This window comes from Schistocerca piceifrons, chromosome 1, assembly GCF_021461385.2.
Source record: "Schistocerca piceifrons isolate TAMUIC-IGC-003096 chromosome 1, iqSchPice1.1, whole genome shotgun sequence".
Lineage (NCBI taxonomy): Eukaryota > Metazoa > Arthropoda > Insecta > Orthoptera > Acrididae > Schistocerca > Schistocerca piceifrons.
This window is the reverse complement of record NC_060138.1, coordinates 302,635,940-302,653,971: the sequence shown is the minus strand read 5'-3', so window position 1 is coordinate 302,653,971 and position 18,032 is coordinate 302,635,940. Positions and strand designations below refer to the sequence as shown.

Genomic DNA, 18,032 nt, shown 5'->3' with positions numbered 1-18,032 from the left:
GTCGATGAATTTGTGCGTGTCTTAATAATAGTAATAATAATAATTACAGGCAGTAAAAGCGACGTTGTCCGTAATGGTGCCACGAGCGCCCAAAGCGATACTTATCTTTGTAAGTACTGGTTATAACACAATGACTTGTACACCTTTCAAGGAAGAAAATTAAAATGTTGACATCCAAAATTTCAATACTCCCCACTTTTTTATCAGAGCATTTTAGCAGTCTAGATCTTTTCCGTCTCCAGCCTCACGTAAAATCTGGGTACTTGGTTACTCTGTTTGCAGAGATTACGCAGAGCGTTGGTGTTCTGCGCAGCCGACATCATGCGAACCATCCCTGCTGTGCTGTTGCTGTTTCTGGCAGGGATCACCGCCGCCATGCCAACCAAGCAGCAAGGCTCCTTCCTAGGTATGTCGCTGTAACGTACGTTACCTAATTGCTGATTATATCTTGTTCTGTTTCATAATATTTCGTCTTTCAGGGCGTATCACGCGCAGTCAATTACGAATTACGCATTTCAGTATCACACCTTCACGGGGAATGAGGTGGTTCATTTAGTAGATAACGGTACATTTCATTTAGAAGCGGCACTCGTTGCAGTATGAATCGGAAATTATCGTGTACATCCTGGAAACCAAATACATTCTAATTGAAATTATTCTATGGATCCATTATATGAAAAAGTAGCTTTTTTTTAATGCTAACTTACTCCCGTAATGTGTAGAGTTCTATTTTCACAAAATTGTAAATCACTGAAATTATGTCCACAAAACATTTTTTTTAATGAACATGCTGTGTTTTTGTTCGAGACCTGATAAGATGAAATGTGGCGTCTCGGAAAGCAAACCCATTTTAGTGAATCGAAATTCTTCAGATATTGCAATATGCTTCAATTTTTTCATAGATCCAATCTATGAAACGAAGTAGCTCCTTTTTAATGCTAACTTATTCCTGTAATTTGTAGAGTTCTATTTTTACAGAATTATAAATCATTGAAAGTATCTCCTCAAAATAATTTTTGTAATGAAATTGCTATGTTTCTGTTCGAGATCTGGTAAGATGAAATGTGACGTCTCAGAAAGTTAACACTTACAGTGAATCTAAATTCTTCAAGCATTGCATACTTTTCATCTAAGAGATGATAAATGTCTTTAGCACAGGTCGCAAGCCATTAACGTTAAATAATGTTTATTTGAAACAGAGCAGTAATTTGTTCATGAGTAAAGCTAACTGCACTTCGTGAAAGTAGACGTTCTCGTTGCAAAGATCCGAATCAATGGTATAATTACAAGTTTTGTCCAAATCTCCCATTTTTTAAAACTTATGTATTCGGTTTTTGCGTTTTAAATATAGTATCAGATTCAAAGTATTGAATTTAATTCCATGTGAGGATACGGTCTTCTATTTATATGGAAAGTATAGGTTAAACAACACAGAAGGGTTTTTTAAATCGTAAATAGAGTTGTTGCATACGAATGTGAACGGAATCCTGTGACGTAGGTTTTCCTAAATCTGCCACCGTCCCATTTCGGTAGTTTCATTAAACCATGCGATAGAAAACAAGTTCTTAACTGGTAGTTTACATGCAAACACCAACACACTTGTCAGTTACTGATTCCTTATAAATTGTATTATTGTCACCCTACGTCCAGATTAAATAGTGTTCTTTTCACCCCATGTTATCACTCTCGTTGGTTGTTAGTGAAGACCTCGAAACATTTACATTTAGAGCAATATAAATGACTATACGGCTTGCTGTTTCGGCAATTTCACTCATAGTATCACGTTGGACTTCTGTTCGCAGCTATTGAAGAGCCCTTGAAGACAGCTCTGAAGAGTGCTGAGCCGCGCTTTAACGCTCACATTATTGACGTAAGTGCTATTGTCTCTTATGTATACACTTAAAACACAGAAATAGTCATGATTGAAATATTCATATTAGTTTGATTCATTTAGTAACATCGATGTTGAATAATTCTTGCAGAAGTAGTCATTCCACTTGGCTTCACTAGTATTACTAGACAGAATACTGACTACCTGTACTAGTACAATGGATATCCGTCAAATAGTTTGTCTCATAGCTTCAGCAAGAGCAAATAAAAAAAACGCTTTATTTTAAAACTGAAACCAGTTTAAATTTTGATGCATTCTAGAGAAATGTATTTCCTTATTGTCCATTTTGTGTGGGTAAAAATAGATAAAACAAGTTGTCGATCTGTAGCAACAATAATACTGCACTACGTAACACATATTTTATTTCTCTGGTTACTTAGTCAGAAAATTCATGGTAAGAACTAGAAAATGTTTCGATTAACATCATGATTAGTGAGGTGTTTTCACTTCTTGAGGTGGGACAGTGACAGGTTTTTGTTTCTGTATTTACTACAGGCGTCCAAGACTATGCCACCCGTGCCCGCCTTTAGATCCCTGCAGGCTATCCTCAAGGACATCTTCTTCCAGCCTACTAAGGAAACATCGGTGTAAGTAGCTGCTAAATATATGAATACTTTAGATTTCACAAATGTCCTATTTCAGTACGTTGTTGGTTACATTCCTTGACGCTCTTGTGGTCAGCTTGTTCCCGCTCCACTCACTGTTATAAATCCTGATCATGACCTTTATGAACAGTATGTAATTACATAAAAATATTGAATGAATCTTCAACAAGTCTGGCTCAACCACATACAACACCAACACACAATTTTTTGCGTAGCACAAGAAATAAGTGTCTTCAGCATCATAAATATGTTAGTACAATAACTGTATTTCAGGGAGGGTATTGACGCACTTTCACCTAATCATAGATAAAATCAAAATTAAAATCAATATTGTGTTTAGTAAAGGTGTTTCTCATGTTAAAAGCTAGTATTCATCGTCAGAGGTATTGCTATTAAGGTCATGTTAGCTTCATTCCACATTATCAAATTTCTGATTTCCTTGTAATTTGTCAGACTGTGTGCCAAGAAAGGGAAGGCACTACTCTGAGAATGTTATCAGTTTCTGTACGTTAGCCATAAACTGTAATATTAGCTATTCAGATCGGCATATAGCTTAATATGAGGTAAAAGAATGCCTGTGACTATTACACAATTACATTAACACTGCTTCAGGTCGCTAAGTAACAAGAGTTCACATGTTGTAAAAACTTAGGCGACGCTCTTCAGGAAAAACCATTATCAGAATATCTGTCAAACAGAAGATTAGTCCGCTCGGGGTAGCCGCGCGGTCTTGGGCGTACTGTCACGGTTCGCGCGGCTCTCCCAGTCGGACGTTCGAGTCCTCCCCCGGATATGGGTGCGTGTGTTGTCCTTAGCGTAAGTAAGTTTAAGCTAGATTACGTAGTGTGACAGATTAGGGACCAATGACCTCAGTAATTTGGTCCCATAGGATCTTACCACAAACTTCCAATTTCCAGAAGTTTACAATTGTAATGCAAGCACAAATTACATGTCCATATTAAGTACAAACCTACTCAAATTCATAGACAACCAAATTTATGCGTCAAAAATAAAATTATTACAAAGTATCATTTCAACTGAATGTGTATAAGTGGAGTTATCACTTGACAAGGTTCAAATGGTTCAAATGGCTCTGAGCACTATGGGACTTAACATCTGTGGTCATCAGTCCCCTAGAACTTAGAACTACTTAAACCTAACTAGCCTAAGGACATCACTGCCCGAGGCAGGATTCGAACCTGCGACCGTAGCAGTCGCGCGGTTCCGGACTGAGCGCCTAGAACCGCTAGACCACCGCGGCAGGCACTTGACAAGGTACTGTGATTTGTATTGGTTTCTTGGTATGTAAACTTGGATGTCTATGAACATGTCTAGGTTTGTCTTTAAAATGTCATTTGTAATTTGTGCTTTTGACAACTGTGCCGGCCGCTGTGGCCGAGCGGTTCTAGGCGCTTCAGTCCGGGACCGAGCTGCGGTCACAGGTTCGAGTCCTGACTAGGACATGGATGTGTGTGATGCCCTTAGGTTATTTAGGTTTAAAGGTTTAAGTAGTTCTAAGTCCAGGGGACTGATGACCTCAGATGTTAAGTCATATAATGCTTAGAGTCATTTTGACAACTGTCGTGTAGTTTTTGACATGCATACTGGAGATGAGCCATGCCTGAAACGCGACAACATGGTTTTGATAACAAGTGCATAGGTAATGGAACATGCGCTAGACCCCTCACTAGACTTTCGCTCAGCTTTCTTCGCGATGTCTGCTGCAGAGACCATCCTGTTTCAGGGAGCTGAACGGTATTGAGATCATATCGACACCAATTCTCAACGTGACGTCGTGCAAAGTGGACCTGCCGTTCCTCAACATGGTCGTCGAAGGCAGCATCGGCACCATCGCCATCGCGGGCAACTACTCCATTGTGTCGCACCCCATCCTCAGGATGCTGCCTGCCTTCAGCCGCGGGACTTTCGGGTAGAGTGCCTCCTTCCTTTTTTCCCGCTAATGAATGCGCCCACAGAAAATCACGCTTGTTTCAAAGTAATTCACATTGTCTTATGTTTCAAACAACGGTGAAATTATTACGATGGACTAACTGGCAAGCAATACTTGTTATCTTACCATTATTTTGATAAATCATAACGTTTACGGTCTAAGTGGACCCACCAGTCTTTCGATGTAAATATTAAGAATCGAAAATAAACACAAACGAGGTTATGTCATCGTTTGTGGTAAGTTAAAACTGTATGTCGGTCAGGACTCGAGCCCAGACACTTGCCTTTAGTGGCCATACTCTTCCAGATGCTAGTATGGAGCATCCTCATTGGCCTACAACAAGCCGAGCTCTCGAGTGACTTAAATAGTAGAGCAAAGTCCACTGAAGGCAAAGGCAGCTGTGCACATTCGAGTCCTCTGCCGACACACAGTTTTAGCTCATCGCAAATGATCGCAAGGTCGCAAAATGTGACAGTAGTAAAACATTTTCTGTGCAAATGAGGTTCCTGGGCAACACAAAAACCAAACACATGTTATGCTACCCACCTACCACTGAAAATTTAAATGAATCTAGATGACATTCTGCAAAAGAAGCGTTCTTCGCAAAATGAACACACACTTAAATTCTGTGTACATAAAGTGACCGGAAAAGTTTATTCTTTTTTCATTGGAAAAGTATTTGAATTTGAAAGAAGTTATTTGATTAACAGACTGAGAAACGTGTTTCACCTGATTGATTAAATAACTTGCCAAATCTTCTTCACTAATCTGCGCGATTGGAACATAAAAAACGATAAGTGGCATTGATATCTGAGATCATTTCATTTCGGATTTCATCTGGTGACGTCGACTTTCGGTTAGACCACCGGATCGATTGTCACAAAGAGTTCCCGTTTGCTCCCAAATATCGCAAATTAATTTACGCTAGGAAGTCAAGTGTACGCAGATAAAAGATTGGTAGTCAACACACTACGGTTGAAACTGTACTTTGCGAATGAGTACACCCACGTGAAATGCATAGACGTAGCACACTAATGCAACGAAGGTGACTAATAGGAGTGCTTCTAGCAACCCAAGAAATTACCATGTAGAAAGTTAGGAAGCTCTGTAACATGGTCACTGATCAATTGAAAAGAGAAATGACTACTCAAGCAAATCACATCGTTGACAGCAACAGCACAGTTTTCCTTCCAGGACGGCGGCATCTGTTGATTTTCGTACTCAGATTGATGTCATACTGCGTCTTCGTGGAGACTAGTAACCATTCTACAAAGCGTTAGGAAAGTTGCGGATTATCTCAATACCACAGACATTGAGAGCGACAGTGATGCTTGTCAAAAGAACATGATATTACTGTGATTTTGAGAACACGACTTTAAATTCCAGTGCTTGCCGTAGTCCTAAAACTTGCGGAATATGGAGTTAACCATCACACTTCACAAATAGCTTCCTCTGAATTCTTAGAAGTTACATCGACATTTAATGCCACTTACGCCTAGCCTGGTATTAAGTACCTATAAACGAGTTCCAAAGGTTGTTTTCAACCATTTTAGAACGATGCTTGTAGTAAAACGCCCTGTCGAATATTTTACACATACTTCGTATGTATTACGACTGATCTCTCGTACATGTGATGACACATTTCTGTCGAAGAATACGGGTGAAGTGAAAAATTATCGAAAACAGAACCTGCAGAATAATCATGAATGTATTTAACGCAGAATCCAATGTAGTTCCTGTTTAGTGTTTGCTTAGATACAATGGAATTCTCTAGGTGCAGCGATTTCGGAACATGCAACGTACGTACCCGCAGTATCTTCTAAATTAGCTGAATTTCAGTGTTAAGTTAAGACTAGTTTTGGTTTGACCAAAGAAAAGTGCCTCTCTTCATATGAAAATATATTTGATGGTGTGTTTGTACAAGACACAGAAACATTCAGCGTGCTACAGTGACAGATTTGAAATTGTATGTGCTTTACAATAAAAAGTCCCCGTGGTAAAACCTCAACAAATGGTTACAAGTAAGGCTAGGCACAGGAACGAGATACAGTTTTGATCAAAAATGTTATATATGTTCGTAAACACAATAGTATACAAAATATGAGTATGTGACGCGTTTGTGTTGTTGTAACAGGGTGTCCTTGCGGTCGATTGGATTCAAAGGGCGCATTGGTCTCAAGGTAGACGGCGACAACTTACGCTCGCAGAACTACGACATTGAATACTCGCCCGTGCATACTGCAGTGACAGTGAGTAAACCAGCATTTTTCTCAGTGCATTAATGACGTTCCTCGTTACACTTGTAGTTCTCATCCAGCACACCAACTGCTGCATGATGTGTCACACACGAGGCCCACTTGCTTCCACAAATTAATTACGTGTGTAATGTACTTTGCGCTTATTGGTAAAGGTGTAAATTGAGTCTAAGAGTCAGCCAGATAGTTCTGAAGTAGTCGAAACTAATTTTAGCAAAATAAAGATTCATACTAGCTTTTTAGTGATGAACGCAAAAATAAACAATTGAAAAAATTATTACGAAGCTTATTTCTGCTTTCCGCTATATTTACGATTGTTCCTGAAATTTATAATCTGTACGCTGTCAAATTATTGTTTCAGGTGGAAAGCGACACACCTAGTGAAAGCACTCAGATTTCAACAAAATTATTTGGTGAGTACTGACTGAGAGACACCTCCGATTCTTTATTTGTAGTGCATAAACACAAAAATTGTCAAATTATCTACTTACTTCAGTAGTAACTATCTTTAGATCTACATCTACATGATTATTCTGCATTTCACACTTACGGAATTTGCACAACCACCTTAAGACTATGGCTCTACCGTGTGGAAAATGAACGTTTAAATCTTTCTGCACAAACTCTGATTTCTCTTATTTAATTCAGACGATCATTTCCCCCCATGTAGGTTGGCGTCAGTAAGATATTTTCTCTTTCAGAGAAGAAAGTTGGTGATTGAAACTTCATGAGGAGATCCTGCGCAACGAAAACGTCTTTATCTTAATGATTGCCATCCCACCTGGCTTATAACATCCATGACTCTCTCCCCCCTATTTCGCAATAATACAAAACGAGATGCCCTCCTTTCAATTTTTTTCGATGTCCTCCGTCAAACCTATCTAGTAAGGCTCCCATGCAGTACAGCAATTCTCTAGCAGACAAAAAAACAAGGTAGTCTCTTTACTACACCTGTTGCATGTTCCATGCGTTCTGACAGTAAAACGTAAATCTTAGTTTTCCTTTCTCACTACATTATCTATGTGATCGTTAAAATTTACACTATCGTAACTGAAATTTCAGGATATTTAGTCTAACTAACAACCTTTAAATTTGTGTGATTTATCATGTAACCGAAATTTAAGGGATTTTTCTTTTTGTTTTTTTGTTTTTGTACTCTTGGATGACCTCACAACTTATCCTCATTGAGAGACAATTGCCACTTTTCGCACCATACATATACGAGATGACGAAAGTCATGGGATACCTCCTGATATCATGTCGGAACTCCTTTTGTCCGATGTAGTGCAGCAACTCGGCGTCGCATGTACTCAACAAGTCGTTGGAAGTCCCCTGCCGTCCACAATTGTGAAAGCATTACCAGTGCAGGATTTTGTCCACGAACTGACCTCTCGAATTTGTTCCATAAATGTTCGATAGCATTTATGTCGGCCGATCTGGGTAACCAAATCGTTTGCTCGATTTATCGAGAATGCTCTTCAAACCAATCGCGAACAGCTATGACCCGGTGACATGGCGGAGTGTCATCCATAAAAATTTCATAGTTGCTTGGAAACATGAAGTCCATAAATGCCTGCAAAATTTCACGAAGTAGCCGAACAAGTCGTCTTCAAGTAGCCGAAAGTAACCATTTCCAGTCAATGATCGGTTCACTTTGACTAGAGCAGCCAGTCAATTCCATGTAAACACAGCCCAAACCATTATGGACCCACCACCAGCTTGCACAGTGCCTTGTTGACAACTTGGGTGCTTGCCTTCGCGGGATCTGCCCCGCACTCGAACCCTACCATTAGCTCTTACCACCTGAAACCGGGACTCAACTGAGTAGGCCTGGGTTTTCCAGTCATATGTGGTCCGATTGATATGATCATGAGCCCAGGAGAGGGGCTGCAGGCGAAATCTTGCTGTTAACAAAGGCAGCAACAATTGTCTGCTGCCACAGTTCATTAAGGCCAAATGTCGCCTCAATGTCCTAACGGATACATCTTCGTACGTCCCACATTAATTTCCGCGTCCCTGTCTGTTAGCACAGACAACTCTATGCAAACGCCGCTGCTCTCGGATGTTAAGCGAAGGCCGTCGGTCACTGCGTTGTCAGCAATGAGAAATAATTTCTGAAATTTGGTGTTCTCGGCGCATTATTGACATTGTGGATCTCGGAATATTACATTCCCTAATGATATCCAAAATCTAATGTACCGTTGCGTATAGCTCCAACTATCATTCCTGTTCAAAGTCTATTAATGCACGTCGTTAGGCCATAATCACGTCGGAAACCTTTATCACATGAGTCTCTTGAGTGCAAAGGACAGCTCCATCAATGCACGCCCTTTTTGTACCCTGTGTGCGAGATACTCCCGCCATCTGTATATGTGCATATCGCTATCCCATGATATTTGTCACCTCAGTGTACAGATTACGTGGTTTTACGATTAGATTTTTCGATTGGTTTTGATTTTCTGATGACTTTACTAGACGGTAAATAATAGAATCATTTGCAAACAGGATGTCTTCTAAATCGTTTATGTACATAGAAACAGCAGAGGCTTTATAACAAATTCCTGGGGAACGACGGATACCATTTCAGTTTTATGGGATACCTCCTAATATCATGTCGGAACTTCTTTTGTCCGATGTAGTGCAGCAACTCGGCGTCGCATGTACTCAACAAGTCGTTGGAACACCCCTGCCGTCCACAATTGTGAAAGCATTACCAGTGCAGGATTTTGTCCACGAACTGACCTCTCGAATTTGTCCCATAAATGTTCGATAGCATTTATGTCGGCCCATCTGGGTAACCAAATCATTTGCTCGATTTATCGAGAATGTTCTTCAAACCAAGCGATACTCCCTAGGCACGCAGTTTGATTAGAATTCTCTTGTGAGTACCGGTGGCAAAAGCCTTCTGAAAATCTAGAAACATGCAATCAATTTGAGATCCCCTGTCGATAGTACTCATTATCTCGTGCGAATAAAGTGTTATCTGCGTTTCACAGGAATGAAATTTTCTCAATTCAGCTGTTTACTGTTATTTCCTTTCTTGAATATTAGTGTGACCTGGGAAACTTTCCAGCCTTCTGCTATGGATCTTCCGTCGAGCGAGTGGTTGTATACGATTGCTAAGTATGGGTGTATTGTATCAACATATTCTGAAATGAACCTTATTGGTATGTTTTATGACCGAACACTTTCTTTCGTTAAGTACTTTAAGTTGCTTTGTTACACCTAGGGTATCTGCTAAATTACTCATGTTGCCATTTTAATTCCAGAATACTTACTTCGCCTCCTTTGGAAAAGGAATTTCGGAAAAATGTGTTCAATACAGTGAGTTGACAGTAATGTGATAGCGATATCCATATATACAGATTGCATAGTACAGAGTACGCGAGTTACAAAATGGGGTGAATTGGCGGAGCTGTTACTTATGTGATTTACTTGAAAATGTTTCCGATGTTGTTATGGCCGAACGACAGGAATTAACAGACTCTTAAAGCAGAATGATAGCTGGAGCTAGTCGCATGGAACGTTCCATTTCGGAAATCGTTAGGGAATTCACTGTTCCGAGATCCACTGTTTCAAGAACGTGCCGAGAATCCAAATCCCAAGCATTACCCATCACCGCGAACAACGCCGTGGCCGATGTCCTTCACTTCATGTCCGAGAGCAGCGGCATTTTCATAGAATTATCAGTGGTAATAGACAAGTAACACTGTGTAAAATAACCACGGAAATCAATGTGAAACGTGCAACGAAAATATCCGTTACAGCAGTGCGGAGAAATTTGGTCTGAATTGGCTATGGTAGCAGACGACCGACGTTGCATTTGCTAACTGCACGATATCGCCTTCAGCGGCTCTCCTGGTTTCGTGACCATATCAGTTTGGCCCTAGACGACTGGCCAATCGTGACCTAGTCTAATGAGCTCAGATCTCAGTTGGTAAAAGCTGATGGTAGTGTTCGACTGACCACAGACCCCACGAAGTCACGGACCCAAGTTGCCAGCAATGCACTGTGCAAGCTGATGGTATCTCCACAATGGACTGGGCTGTGTTTGTTTACATGGATGAACTGAGTGCTATGGTCAAGCTAAACCGATCATTAAACGAAAATGGTATGTTCGGTTACCTGGAGACCATTTCCAGCTGACCATAGACTTGATGTTCCCAAACAACGATGAAATTATAATGGATGACAAGGCACCGTGTCACCAGACCACAGCTGTTCGCGACTGGTTTGAAGAACAATCTGGACAATTCGAACGAATGATTTTTCCAACCGGATCTCCCAACATTAATCCGATCGAACATTTATGGGACATTATTGAGAGGTCAGTTCGTGCACCAGCTGAATTTTCTTAATTATTGACGACTTTAGAAGCAGTATGGCTCAGTATTTCTGCATGGGACTTCTAACGACTTGTTGTCTATGCCACGTCGAAGTGCTGTGCTACGCAGGACAGGAGGAGATCCGACACGACGTTACGAGACGTGCCATGACATTTAATATCTCAGCGTAACTGTTGCTGAGTGGTGCTATCGCTGATATTACTATCACTATTTACATTGTAGTTATTGATTGTGGATGGCAACTCTTGTACTTTATGTACACCAGAGTCTCGTTGTGTTGTCTGTCAGACTTCGAGACATAGGTTCGTTGTGGAAACTATTAGAAGCATCTTGCACTGAAGTCCATGTTAGATTTCGAGCGTCAATAAAAAATCGCCTATTTTGGAGATTTTGGGTTCTTTTAAATTGGTATGCTTTTTTCTTTGCCTCTGTAACAGAGTTCTGATCTGTTTTGTGCACCAAAGAGGTGAGTATCATCTTTTATTACTATTTCTTTCAACTGAATCCACATCTAATCTACACAATCTAATCTTAAATAGCTGGGAACTATTGAACACTGTCTCCTAGGAATCCGCCAAGAGAATTTTTATCCGCTTTTTTAAAATAGATATATTGCCGCTAATTTTGGTGGATTTGGATGATGCGGTAGTCAGTCTCGCTACAACGACCTTGTGGTCACTAACAGCGGCATCCGCCATAGCACTTCCTATTTACTCAGAATTATTTGTTTATAACAGGTCAAGTACGTTTTTGCAAGCAATTGCAACTCTGCTGGCTCCTGAACTAATTGCTCAAAATATTTTTCGGAGAAAACATTTAATACAATCTATTTAAAACATATCCTAATTAAATAACGCCAGATTGGTAGTGTATACTATTTTTAGAGCATGGGGGATTGGAGTCATTCCACAGAGTGTGCGATTAATGGATCGAAATAACAGGCACAACACATAAAGAAAACGTTAAATGATAGTGCCGTACATAAAACTCATGTTATCACTGATCCCCTAGCCTGATCCACACGTGGTTTACTCATTTCCATCTGCAGAAGCATCGAGAAATTACTTAGTACCGAAGAAGAGGACGCTACCTTAATCATAGAAGTTAACGACTGAGCAATTGCAAGCAACTAGAAGGAATTTGAAACTGTCTAAACGTTGATAATATTAATGGAACTAACACAATATAAAGGGCAAAAAATGGCGAAATGGTGTATGTGCCATAAGAATCTGTCTTGATATACTTCTCCGTTGCAGACTCGGAGCTGGTAACCAAACTGAAGTCACGCCTTCAAAGCTGGCTGAACAGGCAGCTACAGAGCCAGTTCGACGCCATTCTGGACAAATTCTCTCTGCGGGAGTTGTTCCTTCGTGACGACAAGACTGTTTCCGGGTTCAGGTGATGGATTCAATATGTTTTCTCTGTTAAAAACTGCTCTGACGCTGGTTATTGACGTTGCTTCACCAACTAGAATTTTAACATCCACTAGAAAGTTATTTCAATATAAAAAAAATCATAAAACCAGTCGTGCTACTAAATAAAAACGTGTCAGCAAACGCAGCGGCTACACATTAATTAATTAAGTAAATTTCATGAAAACATTTTCTTCGATCATTCATAACGCTATGATGAAATGCGTTTATTGTTTCTTTTTTCTAAATATCCAACGGCATTCCACTGACAGTGAATTTTCAACGGTAATGAAATCTGGCTTCTGGATGGAGCGGTCCATACAGGTACTGCCGGGAACGAAGTAATAAAATGAAGGGAACCAAGTACTGGAAACTCTCATCTGAAATGAATGCAAGCACTCCACTGCCCAGTATTTCCTCTATGTGCCTACGCTCTTTCCTGATGGGCTAAATCAAATAAATTATTACGTTTCTCGCCAAAACGCTGATATTAAAATTTATTTTACTGCAGTTAGTTTCGACTATTTCATCATCTTCTGGCAGATCTAAGTCTCCAAGTTTCACAGCATTAATTACGTATTCAACATACTTTACAATTAACTTAACCGTGGTGTATAAATGGACACTTTGAGATTTAAATTCTGCCAGATGATCACGAAAAAGCTCAAATTTGTTGCAGCAAAATAGTCTGTTAGCGGCTTTTTGGTAGTAGGTATAAAAATACCTTCCGTCACAACTGTGAAGCAAAATCCAATGAAGACAATCCAAATACGTAATGCATTTTCCACAAACTTCATTGATAAAAAATTTTCGCTGTATATTTAACATGTAAGGAGAATTATTTTGGAAGAGCGATTTCCTACTCTGACTGTTTTAAACGGGGCTTAAATATTGCTATTAAGTAATGTGAATAAAGTTGATGCGTATTCTGTAATATAGTACTCTAGATTAAATACTGACATTCATCTGTTTTACAGATATCTGCTAATGCCTATCAAATAAATATTCACATTTTGAACATCTTTCACAGTTTTGTCATTCTAATTGTTATTTGTTCGGATCTCAGCAGAAATCAACACTGGTCTGTTTCAATGTGTTTCACTATTCGCGAACGTATGGACGATGACTCAAATGTCGATGTGTCCTGCAGACCACCGATGATAACGACAGTGAAAGGAAGAAAAGCAAGCGAAACGCTGAGTGGCGGAGAGTCTGTTGATCCACAATAGTATCCAGCTGGAGTCGAGCTGTTGGTAGCTACCCGACGGCGAAATATTGACAACCGCACGTCGCGAACTTATTTCGGAGTATACTGCTTGAATATTTGTTATTTAATCAAATTCCTCCCCCTACAGTCTGGTAGTCAGAAAGTGTATGATATAAATTATTATTCTTCTACAACCGAATACATATAGTGGCCAACCCGGATGCCTAAGTGTCGACATCGGTAGCACTGGAACAAACTCAGAATGGCAGCGTACAGTCGTATGACAACAAACCGTCGCCTCCAGTAACCGCGAACAGGCGTCAGATTCTCCGAGTCTTGGTCACTCAGTCCAGCATGCTGCAACATCCGCACATGTGTCTGCTCTTCTTCTTGGTCTTCCAAAGCGTGGTCTGTTTTTTGTGGAACGAATTTCAAACAGTTCCTTCTCCCAAGGTAATATTGTTGATTTCGGTAGTGTTGCCATATTAAGTCTGGTGGTGAAACCATTTCGAATCTCTATCAGTGTTTTCCCAGTGTGACGTAACTCTGAGCCCAGGTACTCATGACGATTCGTTGTTCCAAGGTGCAATTGGATTCATCAGCCATTCTTCTCACAAATCAATATCACCTACAACAATAAAAAAACTACTAGTAGAGAATTAGATAAGGCCAACTGGTACTTTTGGTACAGCCTGTATTTAACGACAGGAAATTCTCCACATTCCTTATTGAAAAACATCATTTGAATATTGGTTGTTTGTGAGAACATATTATATCTCGTGTAAGAGGGAGAGACACATACCAGCAATTCTACAACTTCAGGAACGAGCCATCGTGACTCAGTTAAGAGTTCTGCGATAAGATGCCTGATAATGTGAATATAGAATCGATTGATTCAGAACGACCATACTCTACATCACGCAGGATTTCAAAGTCCTTGCATGATCATCATCCTAGAGAACAGACCTAATGTTTTTACCTTGAGGCAAAGTGATTGTTTGCTGCGAGACAAGCAACCACGCGGACAGTGCCGTACGCAAGGAGCACCCAGGACATTCAGCAAGGCAAATTTATTTTTGATTTATTGTATTTCGGGCCGTGACCATTCATACTCGTGTGATGTCAGTTATGATGATACGACCGAAAGGATCATACAACACCCAGTCCCCTAGCGGAGAAAATTTCCAACTCGGCCAGGAATCTAATCCGGACCTCTTTGCGTAGCCATCCGCAGCGCTGACCGCTTTGCTACCGAAGCAGAAACAGGTATCAACTGGTGCTGCCATTGACGTGGCAGCAGAGAGAATGGCACCGGTGGTGGTGCGCCAGGCAGAAACACTGGACACGGGAATGGCACCAGGTCGTTATTCCAAAGGAAATAGCGATAGTGTGTGTCCACTGTTGGCACTGGGAGTGCCTCTCACTCATTGAAACTGGTCACCATTCCGAAAGTCCGCTGCGCTCCAGACGTTAAGGTACGTCGGTGAAATGAGATACACGGGCCCTGCAATGAACGCGTGACGTCACACTAGCCGGCTTGTCCGCCACGCTTTGCGAACGCTCAGTTTCGTGCAGTGCCCATGGCAAATCATCATTTAATTGGAAAGATGCCCTCTAAAGGTCTCGATTTTGTGAGAACTATCGAGAACTTGCATACATTTAAAGACGCAGATCAGAATTATTAAACTCGTCTGAAATGGTTACTCGCTGTCCGTTGGAGAAGGCTGCAAGCACGCGTAAGACCTGTTGTAGCATGTGTTGTGACACGCGCCGCGGTCTGTCTTTCTCGTAGGCCTCGAGATACGCTATGTCATCAAAAGTATCCGGACACCTGGCTGAAAATGACTTACGAGTTCGTGGCGCCCTCCATCGGTAATGCTGGAATTCAATATGGTGTTGGCAAACCCTTAGCCTTAATGACAGCTTCAACTCTCCCAGGCATACGTTCAATCAGGTGCTGGAAGGTTTCTTCGAGAATGGCAGCCCATTCTCTTCACGGAGTGCTGCACTGAGGAGAAGTATTGATGTCGGTCGGTGAGGCCGGGCACGAAGTCGGCATTCTGAAAGATCCCAAAAGTGTTCTGCAGGATTCACGTCATGACTCTGTGCAGGCCAGTCCATTACAGGGATGTTATTGTCGTATAACCACTCCACCACAGGCCGTGCATTATGAACAGGTGGTCGATCGTGATGAAATATGCAATCGCCATCCCCGAATTGCTCTTCAACAGTGGGAAACAAGAAGGTGCTTAAAACATCAATCTAGGCTTGTGCTGTGATAGTGTCACGCAAAACAAGGGGTGTAAGACCCCATCCCCCCATGAAAAACACGACCACACTATAACACCACCGCCTCCGAATTTTACTGTTGACACTACACGCTCTGGCGGATGACGTTCACCGTGCATTCGCCATACCCTCACCCTGCCATCGGATCGCCACATTGTGTACCGTGATTCTTCACTACACACAACGTTTTTCCTGTGTTCAATCTTAAAATGTTTACACTTCTTACACCAACCGAGACGTGGTTTGGCATTTACCGGCGTGATACGTGGCTATGAGCAGCCGCTCGACCATGAAATCCAAGTTTTCTCGCCTCCTCCCGCCTGACTGTCATAGTACTTGCAGTGGATCCTGATGCAGTTTGGAATTCCTGCGTGATGGCTTGGATTGATCTCTGCGTATTACACATTACAACCCTCATCACTGCCGGCGGTCTCTATCAATCAACAGACTAGGTCGGCTTTTACGCTTTTGTGCTGTACCTGACCCTTTACGTTATCACTTTCTACCACATCGGAAACAGTGGACCTAGGGATGTTTAGAAATGTGGAAATCTGGCGTGCAGACGTATGACACAAGTGACACCCAATCACCTGACCACATTCGAAGCCTGTGAGTTCCGCGGAGCGCCCAATTCTTCACTAGTGTCTAATGATTTCTGAGGTCGCTGAAATGGAGTACCTATCAGTAGGTGGCAGCAAAATGCACCTAATACGAAAAACGTATGTTTTGGGGTGTTCGGATACATTTGATCACATAGTGTACCGATACGTGATGTGAGCTGTACAGTCCTGCACAGTCGAGGGAATAGCATTTCTTTCCTCTAGCGCTCTATCGCCTGCGGCCGCTGAAATCCTACAAAGCATTCTATATGGCCCTCCTGAACCCATCGGTCCCTTATTCACGAGCCATTTTCCGGATCTCAACCAAAGCGAGCAATAATATTTATTTCATTTAGTAATTGGTTGCTTATTTAGCCAGACCTTATTAGAACCTTAAGTCATAATAGTAAATCTCATCGAAAACAAACCACACTAAAGAAATCCATAACGACCACAGTAATAATAATTTGCATTAATAATAGTAGTAATAATAATGATAATAATAAGGGAGTCGTTTCCCTGTGCTGTTTCTCTGCAAAATATACTGAGGGTGACATGTGAGGACTGATGAGTTCGGGAGGTATGTGTTGATAACACTCACACCGGATTAGGATGCATACCGGAGTATCTCGCCAGTATGCTGCCAGCTAGCATGGAGCTACCACCACATAGCGTGCCCGCTTGTGAGTTGCGCTCTTTTTTTTTTCAGCAAAACAACTATTCACTGAAACTTCCTGGCAGATTAAAACTGCGTGCCTGACCGAGACTCGAACTCAGGACCTTTGCCTTTCGCGGGCAAGTGCTCTACCCTTGAACTACCCAAGCACGACTTACGCCCTGTCCTCACAGCTTTACTTCTGCCAGTACCTCGTCTCCTACCATCCTGCGGACCATGCAGAACTAGCACTCCTGATATTGCGGAGACATCGCATAGCCACAGCCTGGTGGATGTTTCGAGAATGAGAAGGCAAATGCAACGGTCCCGAGTTCGAATCTCGGTCCGGCACACAGTTTTAATCTGCCAGGATGTTTCAAATCAGCGCACACTCCGCGGCAGACTGAAATTTCTCATTCTGGAACTATTCACTGACTTACTGTCGTCAATCCATCGGCAGTTAACCACTCTCTATGGGATGGCTGTGTGAGCATTCAAATGGTTCGACGCTGGGATTTACAGATTGTGGAATGGCACGAAGATGTGCATGACGAACAGCGCACAGGGAGGCCCACAATAGCGACATATAGTGATGCCACTACTTCATTTCGCAATATTGTGGAGGAAGATGGTCGCGTCACCACTGAAAATATCCTTACGCGGCTGCCTGCTGGGGCTTCAATTGGACGTTCAGCATCGCAAACATCCTGACAACCCATCTTCACTGCCGCAAAATCCTTACAAGATGAGTCACGTTTTCACTAACAGCAACGGATGAATTCGGTCAGAATGTTTGTGGAAATGCTTCAGAGAGGGGGAGAT

The 18,032-nt window shown here is 41.5% G+C and overlaps 1 protein-coding gene across 1 annotated transcript in view; it reads left to right on the top strand.

Annotated features, from left to right (window-relative positions):
* The first annotated feature begins 321 nt into the window (after window positions 1-321).
* The window catches only part of LOC124713868, a 40,228-nt gene continuing 22,517 nt past the window's right edge, over window positions 322-18,032 (top strand). The window contains exons 1-7 of the mRNA XM_047242982.1: window positions 322-406; window positions 1,803-1,870; window positions 2,387-2,478; window positions 4,241-4,426; window positions 6,582-6,696; window positions 7,064-7,115; window positions 12,305-12,446. Of these exons, the coding sequence (XP_047098938.1) occupies window positions 322-406; window positions 1,803-1,870; window positions 2,387-2,478; window positions 4,241-4,426; window positions 6,582-6,696; window positions 7,064-7,115; window positions 12,305-12,446 (740 nt within the window). The remainder of the gene's footprint in view (window positions 407-1,802; window positions 1,871-2,386; window positions 2,479-4,240; window positions 4,427-6,581; window positions 6,697-7,063; window positions 7,116-12,304; window positions 12,447-18,032) is intronic.